Source organism: Carcharodon carcharias, chromosome 5 (assembly GCF_017639515.1).
Source record: "Carcharodon carcharias isolate sCarCar2 chromosome 5, sCarCar2.pri, whole genome shotgun sequence".
NCBI lineage: Eukaryota > Metazoa > Chordata > Chondrichthyes > Lamniformes > Lamnidae > Carcharodon > Carcharodon carcharias.
Window position 1 is genome coordinate 60,910,210 of NC_054471.1, and position 23,316 is coordinate 60,933,525.

The 23,316-nt window shown below is 41.2% G+C and overlaps 1 protein-coding gene across 1 annotated transcript; it reads left to right on the forward strand.

Annotated features, from left to right (window-relative positions):
• The first annotated feature begins 1,088 nt into the window (after positions 1-1,088).
• On the forward strand, positions 1,089-22,814 carry irak1bp1 (interleukin-1 receptor-associated kinase 1 binding protein 1). The gene is made up of 4 exons (XM_041188126.1): positions 1,089-1,467; positions 6,419-6,484; positions 7,858-7,988; positions 19,065-22,814. The coding sequence occupies exons 1-4, from the start codon at positions 1,183-1,185 to the stop codon at positions 19,333-19,335; spliced, it is 753 nt and encodes a 250-aa protein (XP_041044060.1). The 5' UTR covers positions 1,089-1,182; the 3' UTR covers positions 19,336-22,814.
• Positions 22,815-23,316: the final 502 nt, after the last annotated feature.

Sequence of the window (23,316 nt, forward strand, 5' to 3'; positions counted from 1 at the left end):
TTTCTCCAATCATGAATGGGTTGGAAAATCACGGTGTTTGTCTACTTTAAACAAAACATTATTGGTCCCTAACTGGATCCTACCAACAGCTTGGGGGGTTCTGGCCAAGGATGGCAACAGTATGAATAAATAGAAAATAGAATGAGAAATCAAATAAATAACCAAAATACACAATAAACAGAGTAACTGAATTACCAAAAGAGTAGGGAAAAGTGGATGAAAGGGAAGATTGAAACACTGGAAAAGCAAATCAGGATCCAGTACCTTTGTAAGAGAAAAAACACAAGTCAACAGATAGACTTGCTGAGTGATTGCAGCATTTTTCAGGTAGCAGGTGTCGATAACAGAGAATGACTACACCCAGAGCCATTGGGAGTAAAGTAGCTGTTTGCATTGACGATCACCTATCGGTACAAGATCAGCAATGATCAGCAGTCTTGAGATCTAGCTGCTGATTTCCACCACATGCCAGGGCCATAAGAGTGTTCTCCTCTTGGCTAGATTTTCCATGCTTCCCCTCTGCCATTCTGCTGTAACCATTTACACCTCTGGATTTATATTTTGTTTCTTGTCCTATAATCCCTTTTAATCCAGCTCTCCAACATATAACAGGCCTTTCCAAAAACATGAAGAGACACACAGGAGGCCATTTGGCCCATTGTGTCTATCCTAGCAGAAAGAGTTATCTAGCCTAAATCACATTTTCCAACTCTTGGTCCATAAACATGCAGGTTACTGCACCTCAAATGCATAGCCAAGTGTTTCTTTTTAAATGTGATGAGGATTTCTGCCTCTACCACCCTTTCAGGAAGTGAGTTCCAGATCCCTACCACCCTCTGGATGAAAAAAAAACTTCTTAAATCCCTCTAATTCGCCACTGGGTCCATCTTTTTTGTTTCTTGATTTGTCCAATTACCACCCTCTTGTTTTGCACCCTCAGTATTTTTTTAATTTAGTAACTCTAGCCCTCCAGCCTTTGTCTTTTCTCTTTCCCGCCTTTTTCCTGCCCCTGTATTTGCATTTCATTCATTCCATTGTCAGCAAAAAGTGACGCGGCGCTGCCACCGCGCATGCGCGCCTATCTCCCCTCTCCCCCCCGCCTCTCCCGGGCGGAGTGGTTGCCATGGTAGCGGCGCCACTACCCCCTCCCCCACTCCTATTTTTCGCGGCGGTGTGGTAACCATGGCGATTACTCCCGCTCAGGTTTTCGCGGCACTGTTGTCGGATCAGGAGACGAGCAATCGGTGCCGGCCAGAGCGTCGCGGCGCCAAGTCGCCCGTGTCGTCGTCCCCGGCCGGCGAGCGGGAGGTGCAGGTCAGCGCCTCGGCCGAAGTGTCGGCGCCTCCTAACCGGGCTCGGCTCTGCGTGCTGGTGGGCAGCAGGAAGGAGGCGGCAGCGGCGGCCAAGAGCAGCGTCAGCCGGCGGCTCGACTACATCGTGCAGAGTGTCCGGGGCCACGGCGTGCGGGTAAGGGAAGAACCAGCGGGGGAGCCGCTTGCCCGCAGCCTCCCCCCCCCGCCCGCTGCACTCACTCACTCACTCACTGGGCTGTGTTCAAGTCCTCATTCCACTTTATCCCGACTGTGATTTAAGTACAGGTCCAGGCAAACTCTGCACTATCTTCTGGTGATGAGAATTATCCCAGGGCCCTATTTCAAAACACAGCAGGGATGGGGCTTCTTCCCCCTCCGACACCTGGTCGATAGTTACCCTTCAACCAGCATCACCAAAACACATATTACAGTATTTGATAATCGTGGCATCTGCTGTGTGCAAATTGTCTGCTGCATATCCTACATTATAACATTGAAGCTCACTTCAAAATGTACCTAATTGGCTGTGAAGCACTTTGGGGCATTCCGACACCCTGAAAGGCATTTTTTTTAATGTATTTTTTCCCCTTTGTCTCCTTTGTTACTAATTCTACGTGCCTGGAAAAGGAGCTTGGATTCTCATTCCAGAGTTTATACTGCAATTGGGTCAAATTAGCACCCGGAGAGCAAGACACAACATTGGTTATATTCGTACCAATGCATGAATTAATGGTGTGCCTGTTCTGATGAATCATACAGACTCGAAACATTAACTGTATTCCTCTCCGCAGATGCTGTCAGACCCGCTGAGTTTTTTTTTACCGCATCTACAGTATTTTGCTTTTATCATGAAGTAATGTTGATGATTTGTGATCATTGTTATTGAGAGACTGGCACAGACATTGGGCTGAATGGCCTTCTGAGCTGCACTGTTCCATCATTCATCATCTATAGAGGTTGGCCGTGGTTGTTAATAGTTACCTAGTTAAATCTGACACAATAATGAACTAACTATTGAAAATGCAGTTAGCTTGCATCAAGGATACAATTACAATCACTTTTGGTAATGATAAATGTCACTAATGATAGCTCCCTGATGTTCGGCAGCTGCAGCGTTAATGTTTGACAGTCACTTGGAAAACGCCATCCAGTTACTTGTGTTCGAAAAGACTGGTGGCATCAGCCAGACTAAGGAATGTAATGTGGTTAAAAACTTAATTTTGTTGACCTTTTATCTAGTGATGACAACGTAACAATCTTTTCCCCACTCAAGGGTTTGTGAAAGCTGAGTAGATATTTAGTGTGCAATCCCCAAAGTGATGCAGTATGTTATTTACTTGAATAGGGCAATATGGACTCCACCATATACATGGACACTTTGATGCGAAACACAATCAGAAAAAAGCACTGAGCTTCTCTTGGTGACATGCTGAAAATTGTAGCTACTAACAGTTCAACAGTGGCATCAGCAGGATCTGGTGTTACTACTACTGTCATAATGTACACAAATCTGTAAAATTGTGATTTGTAATAGTGAATATGTTTAATTATAAATGGTCCAATACAAATACTGAACCCATTTTAGTAATCATTAAGTGTGGAATTGGTGAGACTAAAAGGAACAGAATCTCAACCACAAAGAGAGGATTAAGAGAGTGATAAAAATATATGGTTTAAAACAATGGACTTTAAGAAGTTTCCTAATTTGGGAAGGCAACCTATGAGGTTGAGGGGTCTAGGAAAACAATTCCAGACAGTGCAGTTGAATTATACAAAGACTGTCCCACTAATGCTGGGATTTAAGGCCTGAGGCAGAAGACTGAGAGTGTAGGAGAGGTCAAATGACTGGAATAAATTCCAGTGGTAGAGTGGTGTAAGGCTGTAGAGGGATTTGATGATCAATCTTTTAAATCCTTTATTTTGGGAGACTGCAAAGGGAGCTCAGTAAAAATGGGCGAATGGCACTTAATGTGGAACAGGATATAGGCAGCTGAATTTTAGGCAAATTGAAGTTTATGAAGCATTGAAGATGGTAAAAGGGCATCAAAGAAATTTAATCTTGATGTACACACGAAAAGTGAAGGACAGGAAAACTCTGATCCAGTCAGCCTGTTCCATACAATTGTGATACCTTGTGTATTGCAATGTATACACACCCCACCATCCAAAAATCATGTGATCTAGAGAGAGGTAAAATGCCAGGTAAATCTGCAGGAGTGGGAGAAATTTGAACCATTCCTGTCCAAATAAATAAGCATTTCTCTGCCAGTGGGATTGAGGTGAGGAACTGACACATGATAATACAGAATTTGAAGTAAGCAATTGTGCTGATACATTGGAGCAGAGAAGGCTAAGGGGCGACCGGATCGAGGTGTACGAGATTTTGAGAGGCATGGACAGGGTGGATAGGGAGCAGCTGTTCCCCTTAGTTGAAAGGTCAGTCACAAGGGGACGTAAGTTCAAGGTGAGGGGCAGGTGGTTTAGGGGGGCTGTGAGGAAAAACTTTTTTACCCAGAGGGTGGTGACAGTCTGGAATGCGCTGCCTGGGAGGGTGGTGGAGGTGGGTTGCCTCACATCCTTTAAAAAGTACCTGGATGAGCACTTGGTACATCATAACCTTCAAGGCTATGGGCCAAGTGTTGGTAAATGGGATTAAGTAGGTAGGTTAGGTGTTTCTCATGTGTCGGTGCAGACTCGATGGGCCGAAGGGCCTCTTCTGCACTTTGATTCTGTGAATAGGAAGTGCAGTTTGAACCATTTTTTTCAGGATTAGAAAGAGTGCTGAGGTTTTGCACAGGCTTGATAGTCCTTACTAACCAATTCCTCAGGATCAATCAAGTGAATGCAGTGGAGCAAAGTTTATTACAGTTCTGAACAGCTGGAAATTTTGACTAATTCGCAGCAATGCCAAATGAGCAGTTCAGAGGTAGATATGGAATTGGAAGGAAGTGGTGGAAAATAGAACTGTGTTAACAGCACACAATAAAGCTGTCCCAATGGTGGTGGATAATGTCTCTAAGTGGTTCCATGTTAATGAGGGGCCAAGAATAAATCAATTATTACTAGATAACCTAACAGATAATCGTTAAAAAAACGTTGGGGCCAATTTCATGTCGGCAGTAAACATTCCATTTCATTAACATCCAGAATGTTCGTTTGTGCTCAACAGCCACATGGATTAACATTTCCATGAACATTTTATGTAGCTGAGAGAAAATCAATAGTGAACACTAACCACACTCAATTTCCCTGAGCTAATTAAAGCAATGTTAAACCAATCCAAAGTAAACTTTAAGCATTTAAAGTGCTTGTTTGTTTTGAAACTGAACTTGTTCTCAAGTGGGAAATAATCCTCACATGTTGTTACTGAACTATACAGACCAAGTCAGCCCCAGGCTCAAACCCTGCTTAGTGCTGAGTTAGCTTTCCTCCTCTGGAGTAGCAGTGGTGCACTTAATCTCAGAGAGAAATCAGCTGTAGAAACAAAATATTGATGCCCTTGCCCCTCCCTCCCCAAAACAATTCTTTACTCTCTCCCATTCTGATCATTTCCCTCACCTTTACTCCGAGTCCAAGGACTGTAGGTTTGAGTATATTACAGAGAATTGCAAATATTTACAGCATAAAAACAGGCCATTCAGCCCAACAGATCCATGATGCATGTGTGCTGCATATGAGCTTCTTCCAACCTTTCTCCATCAAACTCCATCAGCATATCCTTCTATCCCTCTCTCCCTCATAAGCTTATCTAGCTTCTTAAATGCATCTATGCTGTTTGTCTCAACAATCTGCGGGTAAAGAGGTTTCTTTTGAATTCCCTGTTGGATTTATTAGTAACAATCATACATTTATGGCTCCTCGTTCTGGTGTCACCTACAAGTGGAACCTTCATCTCCGTGTTGACTGTATCAAACAATTTCATAATCTTAAAGTCCTCTTTCAGGCCATCCCTCAGTTTTTTTGCTAGAGAAGAAAGTCCCAAATCAATATTTCCTGATTGATATAATCTCTCAGTTCTGGTAATATTTTATAAATCTATTTTGGACCTTCTTCAGTGCTTCTTTATTTTACAATAGGAAGCCCAGAACTGTTCACAATACTCCAAATTTAGTATAACCAAGGTTCTATACAATTTTAACATAACTTCTCTGCTTTTCAATTCCATCTACTAGAAATGAACTCCAATGTTGTGTTTGCATTTGTTACAGCTTTTTAGCTCGCATTGCTACTTTTAGTGATTTGTGCACCCTGGATCCCTCTGTTCCTCCACCCCATTAGACACTTATCCAAAAGCAAAATATGGTGGATGCTAGAAATATGAAACAAACAAATGCTGGAAATATTCAACAGGCCTGGCATCATCTGTGAAGAGAGAAACAGAGTTAATCTTTCAGATTGTGACCTGTCTTCAGAAAAGTATTGATGCTGTTTAGTCACCCATCACCACACCAAGAACTGGCAGTCTCACTCTCATCTGTCAAAATCACTCAATACTTCAGGATCATAGTGTATGGCAAAAATAATCATTGATTGTTTTCCCACTATCAACTGTCTCATTAAACCCCTTTCCTCTGACCCTTTCATTAAGTGTGAGGAGCTCATGGACTTTTTTGTCATTAAGATTGAGACCATGTGTTTAGCTGCCTCTGATGATTCCCACATAACTCCTTCCCTCTTGCCCACCAAGCAAAACCTTCCTTCAGATTTAACCCTACGAGAGCCCTAGAAAAAAACTGAAGTTTTGTTCTCAAGGCAGGATTCCAGACTGTTTTGCCCCTCTAGTTGGGGAAAGCACACACCTGGAAAACCTTAGGTCCAATCTTGTCCCCAAGGGGTTCATGTCACAGCTCAGTTTCACTATTAGCAGGAATCAGGGCTTTTTGCAGAATGAATTCTGTTCATACTGAATTGAAATAAATGGCTTCCATCACTCAGTGGGAAAAACTTGGGGATTGGAAACTCAAGACTAATACTGTCTGCTTGCAGTGAGGTATTGTACCTCCTCATTGCAGTAATGATGTTATGTAATCCTATACAATGACACTTTTAGTATTAATACTACTTTATTGAATACTTTGTTTTCAAATGATTTGCTAATGTTCCAGGAAGACAGTATTACAGTGACTAAGGATTTTCGGCGAGTTGAAAATGCCTATCAGATGGAAGCAGAGGTACTACTCAGTTATAACTTTTCATAAATTTGTTAAAAATGCTGTATATATGTGTTGTATAAACTATACCCCTCACATTAGTATATTACATTAATTACTAATGAAGAACTAGTTGTTACTTTGAGTTTTTGGTTTTGGAAACAAAAGGATGATTGTTAAATGTAATTTAATCCAATTACAAACATAATATTGGATATATACTAATGTAGGTGGAAATGTAAGCTGTGAGGAGGGCACAAAGAAGCTGTAAAGAGATTTAGACAGGGCAAGAAGGGACAGATGGAGTATAATGTGGAGAAGTGTGAGGTTATTCACTTTGGTCATAAGAACAGAGAAGCAAAATATTTTTTAATGAAATTTGTAAATTTTAATGTTCAGAGGACTTGAGTGTACTTGCATAAGAAACACAGAAAGTTAGCATACAGGTCCAGCAAGAAATTAGGAAGACAAAAGGTATATTGGCCTTTTTTGCAAGAGGATTGGAGTTCAAGAATAAGGAAGTCTTGGTACAATTATACAGGGATCACACCTGTATAAAAGAGACTGATTCTTTTTCCTCCTCCTTCACAATCTCCATGCATTCTTGTGCAGGACCTCTTCTCCCAGCTCCCTATCATTGTTGCCGTAATATGGAGATAGTTGTGTGTTATAGCAAACTGATAACTTTACATATATTTTTACTCCTTGCAAAGAAACAGTTCGCCTCTGCTTGGCACTGAATCATCCATGAATCTTGAGAGTTGTCCTTCAACTTGTATTTATATGAGTGTAAGTTTCAGTTTCAGTTCCACCTTTACCTGACTTGAAATCTTTAAGTCCAAAGCCAGTCAGGTTAAGGGGTGAGATGATGGCTTAGTTTCTGTTATTGCAATGATCCAAAAAAAATTGTAAATTTTTATAAATGAGACAAAATGCAAGTGAAAAAATATATCTTAACTTCTAAACAAAACCGCTGATGTCTTCTTTGCATTTTTAGAAACTAATATATAGCCAATTCAAAAATTTAAAGATATCCAAAACTGGCAACCCCACAAATGGAAACATGATATATTTCAACATTACTTATCTGAGCCAATAGGTGCGACAAACAAAAGACATCGTCTTTTGCAGCAAGTAAATATCTTGTTGGCTAAGCTAACAAGAGTACTGGAATTTGTAACCTTCAAACAAGAAATTGGAAGAGGGTTATAAGAACTATTTCTGTTGCCCAGGGTAATATTTCTGATTAATCAATTACCAACCAGCCTAAGTGCAAAAGTGTGATGTATATGTGTACTATTGAATACCTTCACTTCATTATACTGTATCTTAGTTAAGCCAGAGACTTTACTTTTTAAAAAATGTAAAGTGGTATTTTTTTTTCTCCCCCCCAGGTCTGTGTTATATTCAGTGACTTTGGCAAGATGGAGAATTTGTGTAACCTGTTAGTGGAGAAACTGGACAGTTCTGTTATCGTTGGATCACCTCAGTTTTATCACACAACTGAGGCTGTAGAAACTATCAGGTAACATGAACAACTTTATGCAGTTATTACCCAGGAGCAAAACATATTTAATGGTTTATGAAATTGTTCTAAGGCAAGTGTTTTAGTTTATTTCTGAAAAAAGAGACAAGCCGTTGAAGCTTTTCATCTTGCACTCATCAGGACATATGCAAGAATATCAAATTTCAAAAGGAACAGCAGTTTGTACTGCATGAGAAAAAGGGTGCTGACTGGTTGGCAAGTGGGCTCTGATTAGTCAAGGTGTTGCCTTGGGGAATACACAGGGAACAATTGTCTCCTAAACTTTTGTGTTACAATCCCAGCCACTGTTAATAGACAGATCCCAGAGTGAAACCTGGCTTGATAGATCCCAGCTTTTTTTAAGAAACCATGGAGGATTTACTAACAAATTCACAGGAGTCTGCTGATGAACGTTTAATACAAAAAATGAAATACTTATTAAAACTAGAAAAGTTCTCAATGCAAACACAAGAAGTCAAATTCCCACTATTCCTTTACTCCAGCAATTTCTTTACAAACACACAAATCAGTGAATAGCTAACATTAACTTCACACATAGGCTTCTTGCTTGGGACTGGCACAGTTGCAAACGTCCTTCTTCTGATGAATTCCTGAACATTCACTTGATGCGCCTCAAACAACTCATATCTCTCCTTGAGACGTCCAAAAACCAGACTCTAAACTCACTGTTTCTTCAACTGCAGAGCAAACAAATGAGTTCCCTAACCTCAGTCTTTTAGTAGCACCTCCGCTAAACTGATCATTTTATTGAGTCCCTTGATTGATTATTCAGTTAATTACTGTCCCGCTAGCCTTGGAGTTTTTCTTCTTAGAGAGCTTAAAATCCCTATCTTCTCTCTCTTACCCACACTGTGAACCCCCTCCTCTCTCTCAACTCCTGTCTTTTCTGTGTCACTGGATCACTGTCATTAGGCAACAGTAAAGCTTTTCTACTTTGTTTTTTTCCAGAATCACTGAACTTTCAACTCCTTTTAACCCATCTCTTTAACTTCAGGCGCTGTCAGACCTCATTAGAAATGTACCTATACAAATAAACCCAAAAGACCTGAAACCTTTTAGCCACAAATCTATCCAGACTCCCTGGCACCAAGGTCTGGAACAAAACCTAAGTGAAACTGAAACCATTTTTACATTTCTTAACACACACATGTATATTTTTAATTTGAATTTATAGATGTATTATTCATAACATTTGTATAATTGAAAAAGGCACAATACCTGGACATTATTTTTCTGTTTGGAAGCCTTGCCTATGAACATATGTAGATTCTAGCATGCATAAGTGAGTCACATTGTGAGCCCAACTGATAATCTTAAATTGGTTGTTTGTATAATTCTTAGCACACTCTGGATTGTTCAGTAAGTGCTGTCCAACCGTGAAATCACATCTAATGTTGGACACCATATTCTGAGCTTTGCAAGCATGGGCAGGACGAGTAGCCTATTGCAAAAGTAACTGCAAACAGAAAGAACATGTCCGCTCTTGAGCCTTTTTCAATTAGACAAAAGCTTGGGAGACAACTGTTCCCCGGTACATTTCCCACGGCAACACCTCAACCAATTAGCTTTGACTTGCCTTTTTTAAATTAAACAGAAGCTTGGGGGAATAACTGTTCCTTGGCTGAGGTGTTGCCAAGGGGATTGCACCAATCAGAGTTCACTTGCCTTGCAACCAGTGTGCCTTTTTCTTATGTAGTATAAATTGTTCCCTTTGAAATGTTTTATTCCTCCATCTGTCCTGATGAGTGCAAGACAAAAAGCTTTGACAGCGTGTCTCCTTTTTCAGAAGCACTTAATTTCTGTACTTCCAAACAACTATTTAGATTATTTCTTGATTTGCTCATTCATTCTTGGAACAGCTCATTTCTCTGGTTGATATATCACATTTTTTAGGCCTTTTTTAGTGTCCACGAAAACTGAAATTCCTTGTAGATGGAATAATATTACCACAAACAAGGTTTGTGATCTTAATTACAGATTATTTTAAGCAACAAGTGGTATTAACCTGGAACTTGCTGCCTGCGAGCATAGTAGAAACAAAGATGATCAATTATTTACAAAAGAAATTGATGGGCGCTTGAGGGAAATAAACATGCAGGGCTGTGGGGATAGAGTGAAAGAATGGGACCGACTGTAGAGAGCCGGCATAGGCTTGATGGATTGAATGGTCTCTTTCTGTGTCATAATAATGACTCTGGGGTAGCTCTATTAATTAAGGATGACATTAGTACAGTAGTGAGAGATGACCTTAGTTCAGAAGATCAAGATGTAGAATCAGTTGTATAGTGATAAGAAATAGCAAAGGTAAGAAGTCACTTGTGGGAGTATTTTTTAGGCCCCCTAACAGTAGCTACACTGTAGGACAGATTATATAGGAAGAAATAAGGGGGACCTTGTAAGAAAGATACTGCAATAATCATGGGTGATTTTAATCTTATAATTGGTGAATCAGATTGGCAAAGGTAGCATACAAGATGAGTTCAATAGAGTGTATTTGGAACAATTACGTAGAGCAGTACGTTTTAGTGCCAAATGAGAGCAGCTTATTTTAGACCTGGTAATGTGCAATGAGACGGTATTAATTACTGATCATAGTAAAGGAGTTTCTAGGTAAGAGTGATCTTAACATGATAGAATTTCATGTTCAGATTGAGGGTGAGAAAAGTAGGTCTAAGATTAGTATCTTAAACTTAAAGGCAATTACAAGGACAGAGTTGGCTAAAGTGAAGTGGGAAAATAGGTTAAAAGATAGGACAGTAGAGAAACAGTGGTAGACATTTAAGGAGATACATCTTTGCTGAGGGTTATGAAGTATTCCATTGGAAGGATGCACTATCTGTGACTAGTTAACTAAGGAAGTTAAGAATAGTTTCAAATTGAAAGAAAAAAATGTACAATACTGTGAAGATTAGTGGCAGGTGAGAAAATTGGGCAGAATTTGACTAAAGATGACTTAAAAAAAAATGAGGGAGAAATTAGAATATGAGAGAAAACTTTTAGATAGTAAGAGTTTCTACAAGTATTTAAAAAGGAATAGAGTAACTAAAGTGAGCGTTGGTCCCTTAGAGGGTGAGACTGGAATTAATAATGGGTAACAAGGAAATAGCGGAAGTGTTGACCAGGTATTTTGTGTCTTCATTGTAGAAGACACAAAAAAAATCCCAAGAATACTTGAAAATCAAGAGATAAAAAGAGGGAGGAACTTTAAATAATCACAATCACTAGGGAAAAGGTACTGGGAAAGCTATTAGAAGTAAAGGTTGTCAAGTTCCCTAGACCCGATGGCTTTCATTCTAGAGTCTTAAAAGAGCTGGCTGCAGAGATAGTAGATGCATTCGTTGTAATTTTCCAAAATTCTCTAGATTCTGGAAAGCAGATTGGAAAATTGCTAATGGAACACCGATATTCAAGGAAAGAGGGAGACAGAATGCACGAAACCAAAGGCCAGTTAGCATTTTCCCTATGACAGATGTTATGCTAGAATCCATTATTAAGGAGGTAATAGCAGGACATTTAGAAAATCATAATACAATCAGGCACAGTCAAAATGGTTTGTGAGTTCTTTGAGGAAGTAACAAGCAAAGTGGATAAAGGTAACAAGGAATGTTATGTAATGTACATGTTGATGTAATGTACTTGGATTTCCAGGGTAGGGATAAATGGTTCATTTCAGGTTGGCAAGCTATTACTGGTGGAGTGCAACAGGGACCAGTGCTGGGACCTCAACTATTTACAATCTCTATCAACTCCTTGAATGAAGGGACCAAGTTTATGGTAGCTAAATTTGCTGATGACACAAAGATAGGTAGGAAAGTAAACAAAAACAGAAAATGCTGAAAAAACTCAGCAGGTCTAACAGCATCTGTGGAGAGAAAGAGTTAATGTTTTGAGTCTGTATGACTTCTTCAGAGCCTAATATAGATAGGGAAGTAAGTTGTCAAGAGGACAGAGTTTACAAAGCAATTTAAATAAGTTAAGTGAGTGGCAAAAAATTGGAAGATGGAGTATAATGTGGGAAAATCAGAACTTGTGGACTTTAGCAGGAAGAATAGAAAAACAATACATTATTTGAATGGAGAGAGACTGCAGAACTTTATGGTACAGAGTGATCTGGGTGTCCTGGTACATGAATCACAAAAGGCTGGTATGCAGGTGCAGCAAGTGATTAGGAAAGCAAACGGAATATTGGCGTTTATTGCCAGGGGAATAGAGTATAAAAGAAGGGATCTCCAGAATTGAGGTGAGAGTGACTGCCCTTGCCATCAAGGCAGCATTTGACTTGAGTATGATATCAAGGAGCCCAAGCAAAACTGGAATCAGTGGGAATCACGGGGAAAACTCTCCACTGGTTGGAGTCATACCTAGCACAAAGGAAGAGGTTGTGGTCATTGGAGGTAAATCATCTCTGTTCCAGGACATTCTTGCAGGAATTCCTCAGGGTTTTGTCTCGGCCCAGCCATCTTCAGCTCCTTCATTAATGACCTTCCATCATAGGGTCAGAAGTAGGAATGTTCGCTGATGATTGCACAATGTTCAGCACCATTCGTAACTCCTCAGATATTGAAGCAGCCCATATCCAAATGCAGCAAACCTGGACAATACCCAGGCTTGAGCCGAAAAGTGACAAGTATCATTTGCGCCACACAAGTGCCAGGTAATGACCATCTCCAACCATTGCCCTTTGACATTCAATGGCACTAACATTGCTGAATCTCCCACTATCAACATCATGGGGGTTACCATTGACCAGAAACTGAACTGGACTAGCCGCATAAATACTGTAGCTGCAAGAGCAGGTCAGAGGCTAGGAATCCTGTGATGAGTAACTCACCTCCTGACTCCCCAAAGCCTGTCCACCATTTACAAGGCACAAGTCAGGTGTGTGATGGAATATTCCCCGCTTGCCTGGATGAGTAGCTCCAACAACACTCAAGAAGTTTAACAGCATCTTGGACAAAGCAGCCCACTTGATTGGCACCCCTTCCACGAATACTCACTCCCTCCACCGCCAACGTGCAGCGGCATATACCATTTACAAGATGCACTGCAGGAACTCAGCAAGGCTCTTTAGACAACACCTTCCAAACCCACAATCACTGACATCTAGAAGGACAAGGGCAGCAGATGCATGGGAAGACCATCACCTGGAAGTTCTGCTCCAAAGCCATTGCATCCTGACTTGGAAATACTTCCTTCACTGTCGCTGGGTCAAAACCCTGGAACTCCTTCCCTAACAACTGTGGGTGTACCTACGTCGCATGGACTGCAGCAGTTCAAGAAGGAAGCTCACCACCACCACCTTCTCGAGGGCAATTAGAAATGGACAACAAATGCTGGCCTAGCCAGTGCCACCCAAATCTCATGAATGAATAAAATAAAAACATACAGTTTTAAAGTCCTCATTTAAGAAAGGATATAAATGAGTTAGAAACTGTTCAGAGAAGGTTCACACGAATGATGAGGTGATCTTATTGAGACATAAGATCCTGAGAGGACTTGACAGGGTGATGCTTGTGGGCGAGACTAGAAATAGGGGACACAGATTAAAAATGAGAAATTTTTTTCTTTCAAAAGTGTCATTAGTCAGTGGAGCTCTTGTCTCCAGGGAGCAATGGAGGCTGGGTCATTGAATATATTCAAGGCAGAGTTAGATTTTTGATTGACAAGGGAGTCAAAGGTGATGGGAGACATATAAGAAAGGAGCGCGAGGCCACAATCAGATCAGCCACGATCTTATGAAATGACTGAGCAGGCTTGAGGGGCCAAGTGGCCTATTCCTGTTTCTAATTCTGTGTTTCTGTGAGCCTGATTCTGTTACCCAAAAAGACTACATTTTGAATTTGTGCATCAACTGAATTGCCTTTAGAGTTTTCTGATGTAATGTGCCAAATTTTCCATGGAGTGCCTTTCACAGTCGGATTTCCACTATGCTGCTTTTTAGTTGCCCTAGTATCACCTCGACCTCTGACCCAGGCCTGCTGAGAAATGTGTAGCATAGCAGCTACTGGAGTCTTATGTGCGGTGCAGGATCATTGGAGAAGACAAAGCCATGCCCCCTTTTTACAGAACTAGATTTCCCCACTTGAGGGTGGGTCAGGTCGGGTGGGCAGGGGTATGATCGGGGAATCAGTACTATGGTTACCCAGGAGTTAGAAGTGGTTTTAATCCTTTTAAGTTTTCCTGGGTAACTATTCTGCAGAGTTGGAACCATCTGAAGTGTCCAATTTAAATCGGAGTTTCGGAGGGTTCCAGGCACATTGGAAGTTGAAAGTCCCTGGGAAATTCCCATGCAGTCCTTACAAGGGGACTTCCAGGGGTTGCGGGGGGTGTGTTCCCCGGGATACATCCCCCAGAGAACAGAAAGTTTGGGCCAGATATAAGAAAATACGGAGTGAGAAAAGCCAGTTCAGTCCATCAAAACCCTTTACAAAATCCATGTGTAGCTTTTACATTAAATAATGGATAAAGAAATGATGGTGCAGAATGATTCAAAGGAAAACTAAGTTCTCTCCCTTGAATATGAAAATCAAGCACTGCTATTAATACCTTTTTTTAATCATTCACAGGATATGGACTTTGCTGGCTGGGCCAGCATTTATTCCCATCCCTAATTGCTCTTGAGAAGGCAGTGGTGAGCTGCCTTCTTGAACTGCTGCAGTCCATGTGGTGTAGGTATACCACAGTGCTGTTAGGAAGGGAGTTCCAGGATTTTGACCCAGCAACAGTGAAGGAAAGGCGATATATTTCCAAGTCAGGATGGCAAGTGACTTGGAGGGGAAATTCCAGTTGGTGGTGTTCCCATCTATCTACTACCCTTGTCCTAGATGGTAGTGGTTGCGGGTTTGGAAGGTGCTGTCTATGGAGCCTTGGTGAATTCCTGCAGTGCATTTTGTCGATAGTACACACTGCTGCTACTGTGCGTCGGTGGTGGAAGGAGTGAATGTTTGTGGATGATGTGCCAATCAACTGAGCTGTTTTGTCCTGGATGGTGTCAAGCTTCTTGCGTGTTGTGGGAGCTGCACTCATCTAGGAAAGTGGGGAGTATTCCATCACACTCTTGATTTATGCCTTGTAGATGGTGGGCAGGCTTTGGGGAGTCAGGAGGTGAGTTACTCATCGCAGGATTCCTAGCCTTTGACTCGCTCTTGTAGCCACAGTATTTACATGGCTAGTCTAGTTCAGTTTCTGGTCAATGCTAATCCACCCCATGATGTTGATAGTGGGGATTCAGCAATGGTAATGCCATTGAACATCAAAGGGCAATGGTTAGATTTTCTCTTGTTGGAAATGGTTATTGCCCGGCACTTGTGCGAACATTACTTGCCAGTTGTCAGCCCAAGCCTGGATATTGTCCAGGTCTTGCTGCATTTGGATCTGGATTGCTTCAGTATCTGAGGAGTCGTGAATGGTGCTGAATATTGTGCAATCATCAGCCAGCATCCCCACTTCTGACCTTATGGTGGAAGGAAGGTCATTGATGAAGTAGTTGAAGATGGTTGGGCCAAGGACACTACCCTGCTGTGATGTCCTGGAGTTGAAATGACTGACCTCCAACAACCACAACCTTTGTGCTTTGTATGACTCCCAACAAGCAGAGAGTTTTCCCCCCAATTCCCATTGACTGCAGTTTTGCTAGGGCTCCTTGAAGCCACATTCTGTCAAATGTCAAGGGCGGTTACTCAACTCTACTCACCTCTGGAGTTCAGCTCTTTTGTCCATGTTTGAAGTAAGGCTGCAATGAGGTCGGGAGCTGAGTGGCACTGGCGGAACCCAAACTGGGCAAGTGCCACTTGATAGCACTGTTGATGACCCATTCCATTACTTTACTGATGACCGAGAGTAGACTGATGGGGCGGTAATTGGCTGGATTGGATTTGTCCTGCTTTTTGTGTATAAGACAAACCTGAGCAACTTCCCACAGTGCCAGGTAGATGCCAGTGTTGGAGCTGTACTGGAACAGCTTGGCTAGGGGTGCAGAAAGTTCTGGAGAAAAAGCCTTCAGCACTATTGCTGGAATATTGTCAGGCCCCATAGCCTTTACACTATCCAGTGCTGTCAGCCGTTTCTTGTTAGATAGAGTGAATCAAATTAGCTGAAGACTGGCACCTGTGATGTTGGGGATCTCCAGAGGAGGCCAAGATGGATCACCCAGTCAGCACTTCTGGCTGAAAATTGTAGCAAATGCTTCAGCCTTATCTTTTGCATTGTTGTGCTGGGCTCCCCTATCATTAAGGATGGTGATATTTGTGGAGCCTCCTCCTCCAGTGATTTGTTTAATTGTCCACCACCAATCACGGCTGGATGTGGCAGGACTGCAGAGCTTAGATCTGACCCGTAGATGTGGGATCACTTAGCTCTATTTATCACTTGCTGCTTATGCTGCTTGGCACGCAAGTAGTCCTGTGTTATAGCTTCACCAGGTTGACACCTCATTTTTAGGTATGCCTGGTGCTGCTCCTGGCATGCCCTCCCGCACTCTTCATTGAATCAGTGTTGATTTTCTGGCTTGATGATAATCGGCGAGTGGGGGACATGCCAGGCCATGAGGTTACGGACTGTATTTGAGTACAAATCTGCTGCTGTTGACGGCCCACTGCGCCTGATGCATAGTTTGCATTCTGACATAATTATTTGGCTTCAGACCTCATTGCAACTTTGATTCAAACATCATCAAAAGAATTGAATTGTAGAGGTGAAGTGAGAGTGATTACCCTTTACAACAAGGCAGCATTTGGCCAGGTGTGGCATCAATGAGCCCCAGTAAAATTGAAGTCAAGTTTAAGTTTTCAAATTTTCAAATTTGAAGTCAATGGGAACTAGGGGTAGGAGGGGGCCATGTAGGTGGTGCAATAAACTTCTGCTGGTTGGAGTCATACCTAACCTAAAAGAAGACAGTTATGGTTGTTGGAGACTAATCATCTCAGCCCCAGGGCATTGCTGCAGGAGTTCCTTAGGCAATGTCCTAAGCCCAACCACCTTCACTGCTTCATCAATGTCGTGCTCTTCATCCCAAAATCAGAAGTGGGGTTGATTGCACAGTTCCGTACCATTTGCAACTCTTTAGGTAATAAAACAGCCTGTGATACATTTAGCAAGACCTGGTCAACATTCAAGCTTGGGCTGATAATTAGCAAGTAGTATATGTGCCACACAAGTGCCAGGCAATGACTATCTACAACAAGAGGCAGTGCAGTCACTTTCCTTGATCTTCAATGGCATTGGCATCGCCAAATCACTCACCATCAACATTCTGGGGAAAGCAGTCACCATTGACAAGAAGCTTTACTGGACCAGCCATATAAATATTGTGGCTGCAAGAGCAGGTCAGAGGCTTGTTATTCTGCAGTGCTTACTCTCCCCAAAGCCTGTCCACCATCAAGGCACAAATCAGAAGTGTGATGGAGTATTCTCCACTTGCGTGGATGAGTTCAACTCCCAACAACATTCAAGAAGCTTGACACCATCCAAGACAAAGCAACCCGCTTGATTGGCACCCTAGCCACCACCCTAAATATTCACTCCCTCCACCATGGATGCACTGTCACTGCAAATTGTACCACGTACAAGATGCACTACATCAACTTCCATACCTGTGTTCTCTGCTGCCTAGGAGAAAGGCAGCAGGTGCATGGGAACACTATTACCTGCAAGTTCCCCTCCAAGCCTCACACCATCCTAAAATCAAAGTATATTGTTGTTCCTTTATTGTCCCCTGGATCAAAATCCGAGAACTCACAACTTAGCAGCATTGTGGATGTATGTACTGCAGTGGTTCGTTACCACCTTCTCATGGGCATTTAGGGGTGGACAATAAATGCTGGCCTGGCCAATGATGCCCACATCCTGTAAATGAAAAAAAAAATCACCTATATTCTCTGAGTCTCTTCTATATTTCTGTTATCTTTATTGCAGTTGGGATTCATATGTTTTTTTGAAATTGAGTTGACTTCAAGATTAATACAAACCAGTTAACCATTTGTTGCAGACTCTGTCATCCTATACAAAGCCATTAAATTTATTGACACTGACTTCCAACTGCCCTTTTTTGTCAATTCCATTATATCACAGGATCCCTTAACATCCCTTTACAATGTATACATTACTTGTTGGATCACTGTGGCGTATGATGGAGAAAAAGCAATGGCTTTCAGACTCTGCCTGCAGGATAGATCCTGAGTTTGAGTGGATAGAAAAGGAGTATTTCATGTGCTGCAGGAGAAATAATGGAATTGTAACGTACTATGTCATAGAGGAAGAAAACCAATTTCAGTGTTTTAATTTTTAATTATGCATGTAGGAATTGTGGAAATATGAAGTATGGTTATTATACAAATTGTTAAAGCATGTAAAGTTATCAGACAGTTGGAGAACTTATTGATCCAGAAACCTGGACATCCAGCAGCTTAACGATTAATAAAACTATGGCCAATTACACGAATGCTTCAGAGAATCTGCAGTCTCTTGCCATAACTTAGGTGGAAGATTCCTGGTACTTCATAAATCCAGAGTTTGATTTTTTACTCCAGGTAGGGTTGGTGCATGGGCTAGCCAGAGTGAATGACAGAAAGTTAGTTCTTGTGCCTCACTTACATGTCCTGCCCGAATCGCTGCCTAGCTGGCATGTGGCTGCTGCCGAGACCTCTGGGAGTGGTCCCAGTACAAGTAAAGTCCATCAGAGTGCTTCAGGAGGGGAAACCCAGGACAAGGGAGGCCCAAGATTTCCTCGAGCGGCTGTGAGAAAGATATATGTTCTGGCCCCTGCATGTTTCGCTCATCAAAGGAGTCTTCACTGCCACCCTAGCCTTAGGTTACAATGTCAGATTGGGCCTTGATGATACCGGTGCACAATTGCAAATTTGAGGAGGACCCTGTTGACTTGGGGCAGGTATCCTTGCCTTCCACAATGTAAAATTGGGACCACTGAGAGCTAGGTAAATCCCCCGCTCCATTTTATCTACCTTGCTGCCTATTTATTGTGGGGCGGATGGGGGGGTGAAATAAGATTAGAAGTGCAAAGAATAAAATAAAATGTAATCCAAGCTCCTTTTTGTATAGACGGCAGGCATGTCTTCGAGCTGTTGCTAATTCTCGACGTAAAGCATTTGAAGTATGCCGACTACTTGGCCAGACCCTGGGCAGACCTTTGATTGTTCGGGAAGAAGAAACCAAAGAAAGCGAAGGTCCAACTTCTGAAGCACCAACAGCAGACAATACAAGGCCATTGACAATTCAGCAACAAATTAGCAATGCATCTGTGACTATTTGTTCCAAAGTGTTTGTGACTTTTGAGCTTAAATCAAAAGATAATCTCAAAAGGAATAATTAAGTAAATCCCTTTTGAATTTAGAAATTAAAGCTTTTAAGGAAACCAGCTGCATTTAAAAAATGCCAATGAATGTTTTATATGTGCATAAAATGCAGCTTTGTGAAAGGCAATCTGGAGATGGAAATGCTACAACTAAACCTTAGTGGTGCTAATTCTTAATATGCTCCTTAATATAGGTAAAATGGATCCATTGGTCTTATGCATAATAGCACCTGCTACTTCTACTTATTCAGCTCATCACCAGTAACCAAGTCAACATGGAATTGATGTCAACTTGTGGCAATCAATATCAAAAACCCATGAGAACAAAAAGTTATTGATGCAGTTTTTGGTCATATACACGACTGAGGCAAAAAATATTTTTGTGCAACAGTTGGTATCACCAAATCTCTTTCAGCCATTTCCCCATCATTTGATGTCTCAATCTTCATTGCTGTGCAGCTACAAAATGGAGAAGGAAACTAATATTGATATTGCAGATCTGTTTCGGGTTGTGAAGTTGCTGGTGCAGTGGACCTGAATTAATGTTGGATGTAATCCCAGCAGTTAATTGGAGCAGTGTTATGTTGTCTAGTGTACACTGTAGAATTTGCATTGGGCTGGCAGACAGATGTATGTCGTGATGGGGTGGGGGTGGAGTACCTGTAATATCTGTGCCTCCAATCTACAAATCAGGATATATGCTGCCACCACATCGTGCCCTGCCCCCCACCACCCCAGCAATCCTTATACAGGAAGCCAGTGGTAGAATTTAAAAAATAATTTTGCTTCTCTGGTCTGGGAACTCCCTTCCACTTGGGGGCCTTTGGAAAGTGGGCTCCCACATCTCACTGACTGTTTGGCTTCCAGGTATATGTCAAACTCTATATAAGGGACCAGGAACATTTCAGTTTAAGGAGACCCAGACCCCATGTTCTCAGCTGTCATTGGCCTTTTGAGGAGTGGAGACTCCATCATTGACGAGGTCAAGCAGAGAATCGAAGCAAATGTTGGTATTTATTTTGTTCTTTCTGTTTGTTGCAATGTACTGCAATTGCTCAACTACCATTAAAGTTATTTACATTTGGGCACCTGCTTTACAATATAAAGCTCCACACTAAATAGTTGGTTATTGAAAATTCTTGGTAACTTGCATACCTGAACTTGTGGTTACACAGGCTGACAGGTCCTTGGGTACTGCACTCAGATGATCAACCTTCATGTGTGCATCCAAGTCATGATCATCAGCTGGATGTTCCTCCTTACCATAGTTGCAGTGGGGGGTATTGAAGCCCAAGCTTGATTCTATTCTTACCTAGTTATGCCTATGTGAATGTTTGCACTGGGATCACTGGATATCCATCAAGACTGGCACATTTTCAAGAGTCATTGATACCAACTCTTGCTTCCGGTTAGATAAGGTAACTAAAAAATCAGTTTTCCGTGGCTGAAATCCTTGGTGGGGCAGGAGTTCCATGTAAGTTTAATTGTGGCAATTTTCCAAGGTTCTTTTCACATCTTATGTGGGCTATCCAGCCTCTGGAGATACTGGAGGAATTATGAAAATTTACTGCTACAATTGAACATATTTTAAAAAAATATACTGTAAGCGTTATAATTGATCAACTATACTTGCTGCACTATGCATAGCAAAACTAGGAACATACACACGTCGCTAGCACCCAGCACTAAGACACAAATGACAAAATATGTAAGATAAGTTATCTATCACTTGCATATTATAATAAACCAGCAAACAACCATATGGCAATCTCACATCCATCACTTTTGACAGAAAACCCAGAAGTGACCAGGAAGACTTGGGAGCTATCAGTGCCTCATGAAGAATCTCTTATTCAAGTTACAACAGGGAAGCTAGTGCAACTCAAAGTGAAAAATTTAAACTCAGGAGTATGACATAGGACCTTCTGATCTGTATAACAATGTGTAACACCAGCTGGTTGCTTTATCCACAGGGCTAGTAGTGAGAATTCAGAAAAGCATTTTTAAACTCCAGACTTTGTTGTTGCTCATAGACGCAATGATTTATGCCTAAATTAATTGGTTAAGGTGGTAGCTTAAGGTTCATTGTGTCTGCTCAGCAAAGCAGACCACTCCCCTTAAGGAATAAAATTCAACCAGCTCTTTGGAGATTTAGGTATTGAGCTACAGCCAATGAGAGAGCTGGAAACCTTTCTCTGGAGAAATGCTTCTCCATGCCATACCATAATCTACACTTAATGCTTTGCATATCCCTGAAATTCTCAGGACAAAGTCAGCTTGAAATTCTATAACTAAAATAACTAGATTAATAAATTATCCCATGGCTATTACATAACCTTGGACTAATTTCAGCCTTTCCTCGCTTTCCTATTGTGAAAATCTGTTGCCAAATTGCCTGAATTCAGTATTCAGTCTGGTTTGCACCAAAATCAGGAATTGATTTTAAATTCCAAGGAGCTAGAAGCAGGGAGTACCTCAGTGACAAACTGATTTTATATTTGGGTATGAAAATGTTTCACATTTTAAATCAAAGCCTGAGTTTGGGGAATTTCCAATGTGATGTTGAAACATCTCTGAATAAAGGTAACAAAGTCAGCCTTCTGGGTTTTTGCTGTTCACTTAAGTCAATTTTGCACAAGCTGAAGCAGACAAGTGGAGCAGACAAATACATTTATTAAATGCACATTCATTCTTTATTTTGGAGTTGTTATTTCAATCCAGTCAATTAGCCCTCATTCTAACTCTGGGTTAGCTAGACTGTCAGATGTAAAGCAAGCCAAGTACAGGATGGGAAGCAAAGATCAGACTGCAGTTAGGTGGGAATATGCAACTACAGCCTGCTAAATCAACCACTTTCCAAATTGCTGCATAGCTTGCACTCTATTTTGAAATAATGTGTACAGATTGTTGCTAATATTAATTATCCTATCAATATGAAAACAATTTCATAATGCTCCTAAATGCAACAAAAGATGAACTATGAATGTTTTCTCTCAATGGAGGTATCTGTCTATTCCCTTGGCCCTTATTGTATTTTCTTCTATATAAACAATGTGAGGCATTTACTTGGTGCTATGTACACAATGAACAGCTTAGTAAACTATAAATAAAATTATTTTATTCTTTAATGGACATTGACGGCAAGGTCAGCATTTGCTACCAACCCTAATTGCCCTGAAGAAGGTGGTGATGTACTGCCTTCATTGCAGTGCTTTCAAAAATCTGTACTACCTTTCTATTGGTCATGTGGTAGTGTAATCACACAATCTAACATCCTAATGGATTGTACTAACCATGTGATGACATCGTTTATGTCTTGTTAATAAAGTCAAACAGGCCTTTGTAATAAAATAGTTTTGTTATATCTGTAAAGCTACTGTTCAAATAGTTTAATATATATGTGCAAAGAAATACATGTCTGGCAAAGCAGCAATCAAATGCTGTGTATTGTACATAATTTCATAAACTATTATTAAATTCCACTGTTAGCTTCTAAAGAACCTGGTTAGGGCCTGACTGCCTCTGAGAATCTGCAGACAGCAAGAACAGCTACTTTCTTTGTGTTCAGGTGTTAAAGCTTGCACTGGGCTTTCAAACGGCTTTGATTTGGGCTCATAGCAAACAGGTAACATGGGCCTGTCATTGGACAGAGTTTAGTACAACTTCACACCATCCCTCATTCCAGGGCATTCTGTTTTACCTTAAAAGAGACAGTTTAAAACATCTTATAAAGTCTAGCGGTCATAACGATATCTCCATTCTTGTAAATGTTGCTCCATATCATGGGGATTTTTAAAAATGCTAAGAAATAAAAATTTAGTGTATAGCTAAAGCAATAATATGTCCAAGAGCCATTGAGACATATTGAGAAAGCAAGACAAGGGGGCGCAGCAAGCAAAAGTTACAGGGAGAAAAATGCAGAGACAGACAGACCAAAATGAGAAAAATGTCAGAGCAATATGCAAGTAGGAACAAGAATTAAAAGACAAATAGAAAAGC

Coding starts and splice junctions, on each gene's coding strand:
- irak1bp1 (XM_041188126.1), top strand. CDS start 1,183: ATGGCGATTACTCCCGCTCAGGTTTTCGCGGCACTGTTGTCGGATCAG. Junction 1,468..6,418: donor TCCGGGGCCACGGCGTGCGG/GTAAGGGAAGAA, acceptor CTAATGTTCCAG/GAAGACAGTATTACAGTGAC. Junction 7,989..19,064: donor GAGGCTGTAGAAACTATCAG/GTAACATGAACA, acceptor CTTTTTGTATAG/ACGGCAGGCATGTCTTCGAG.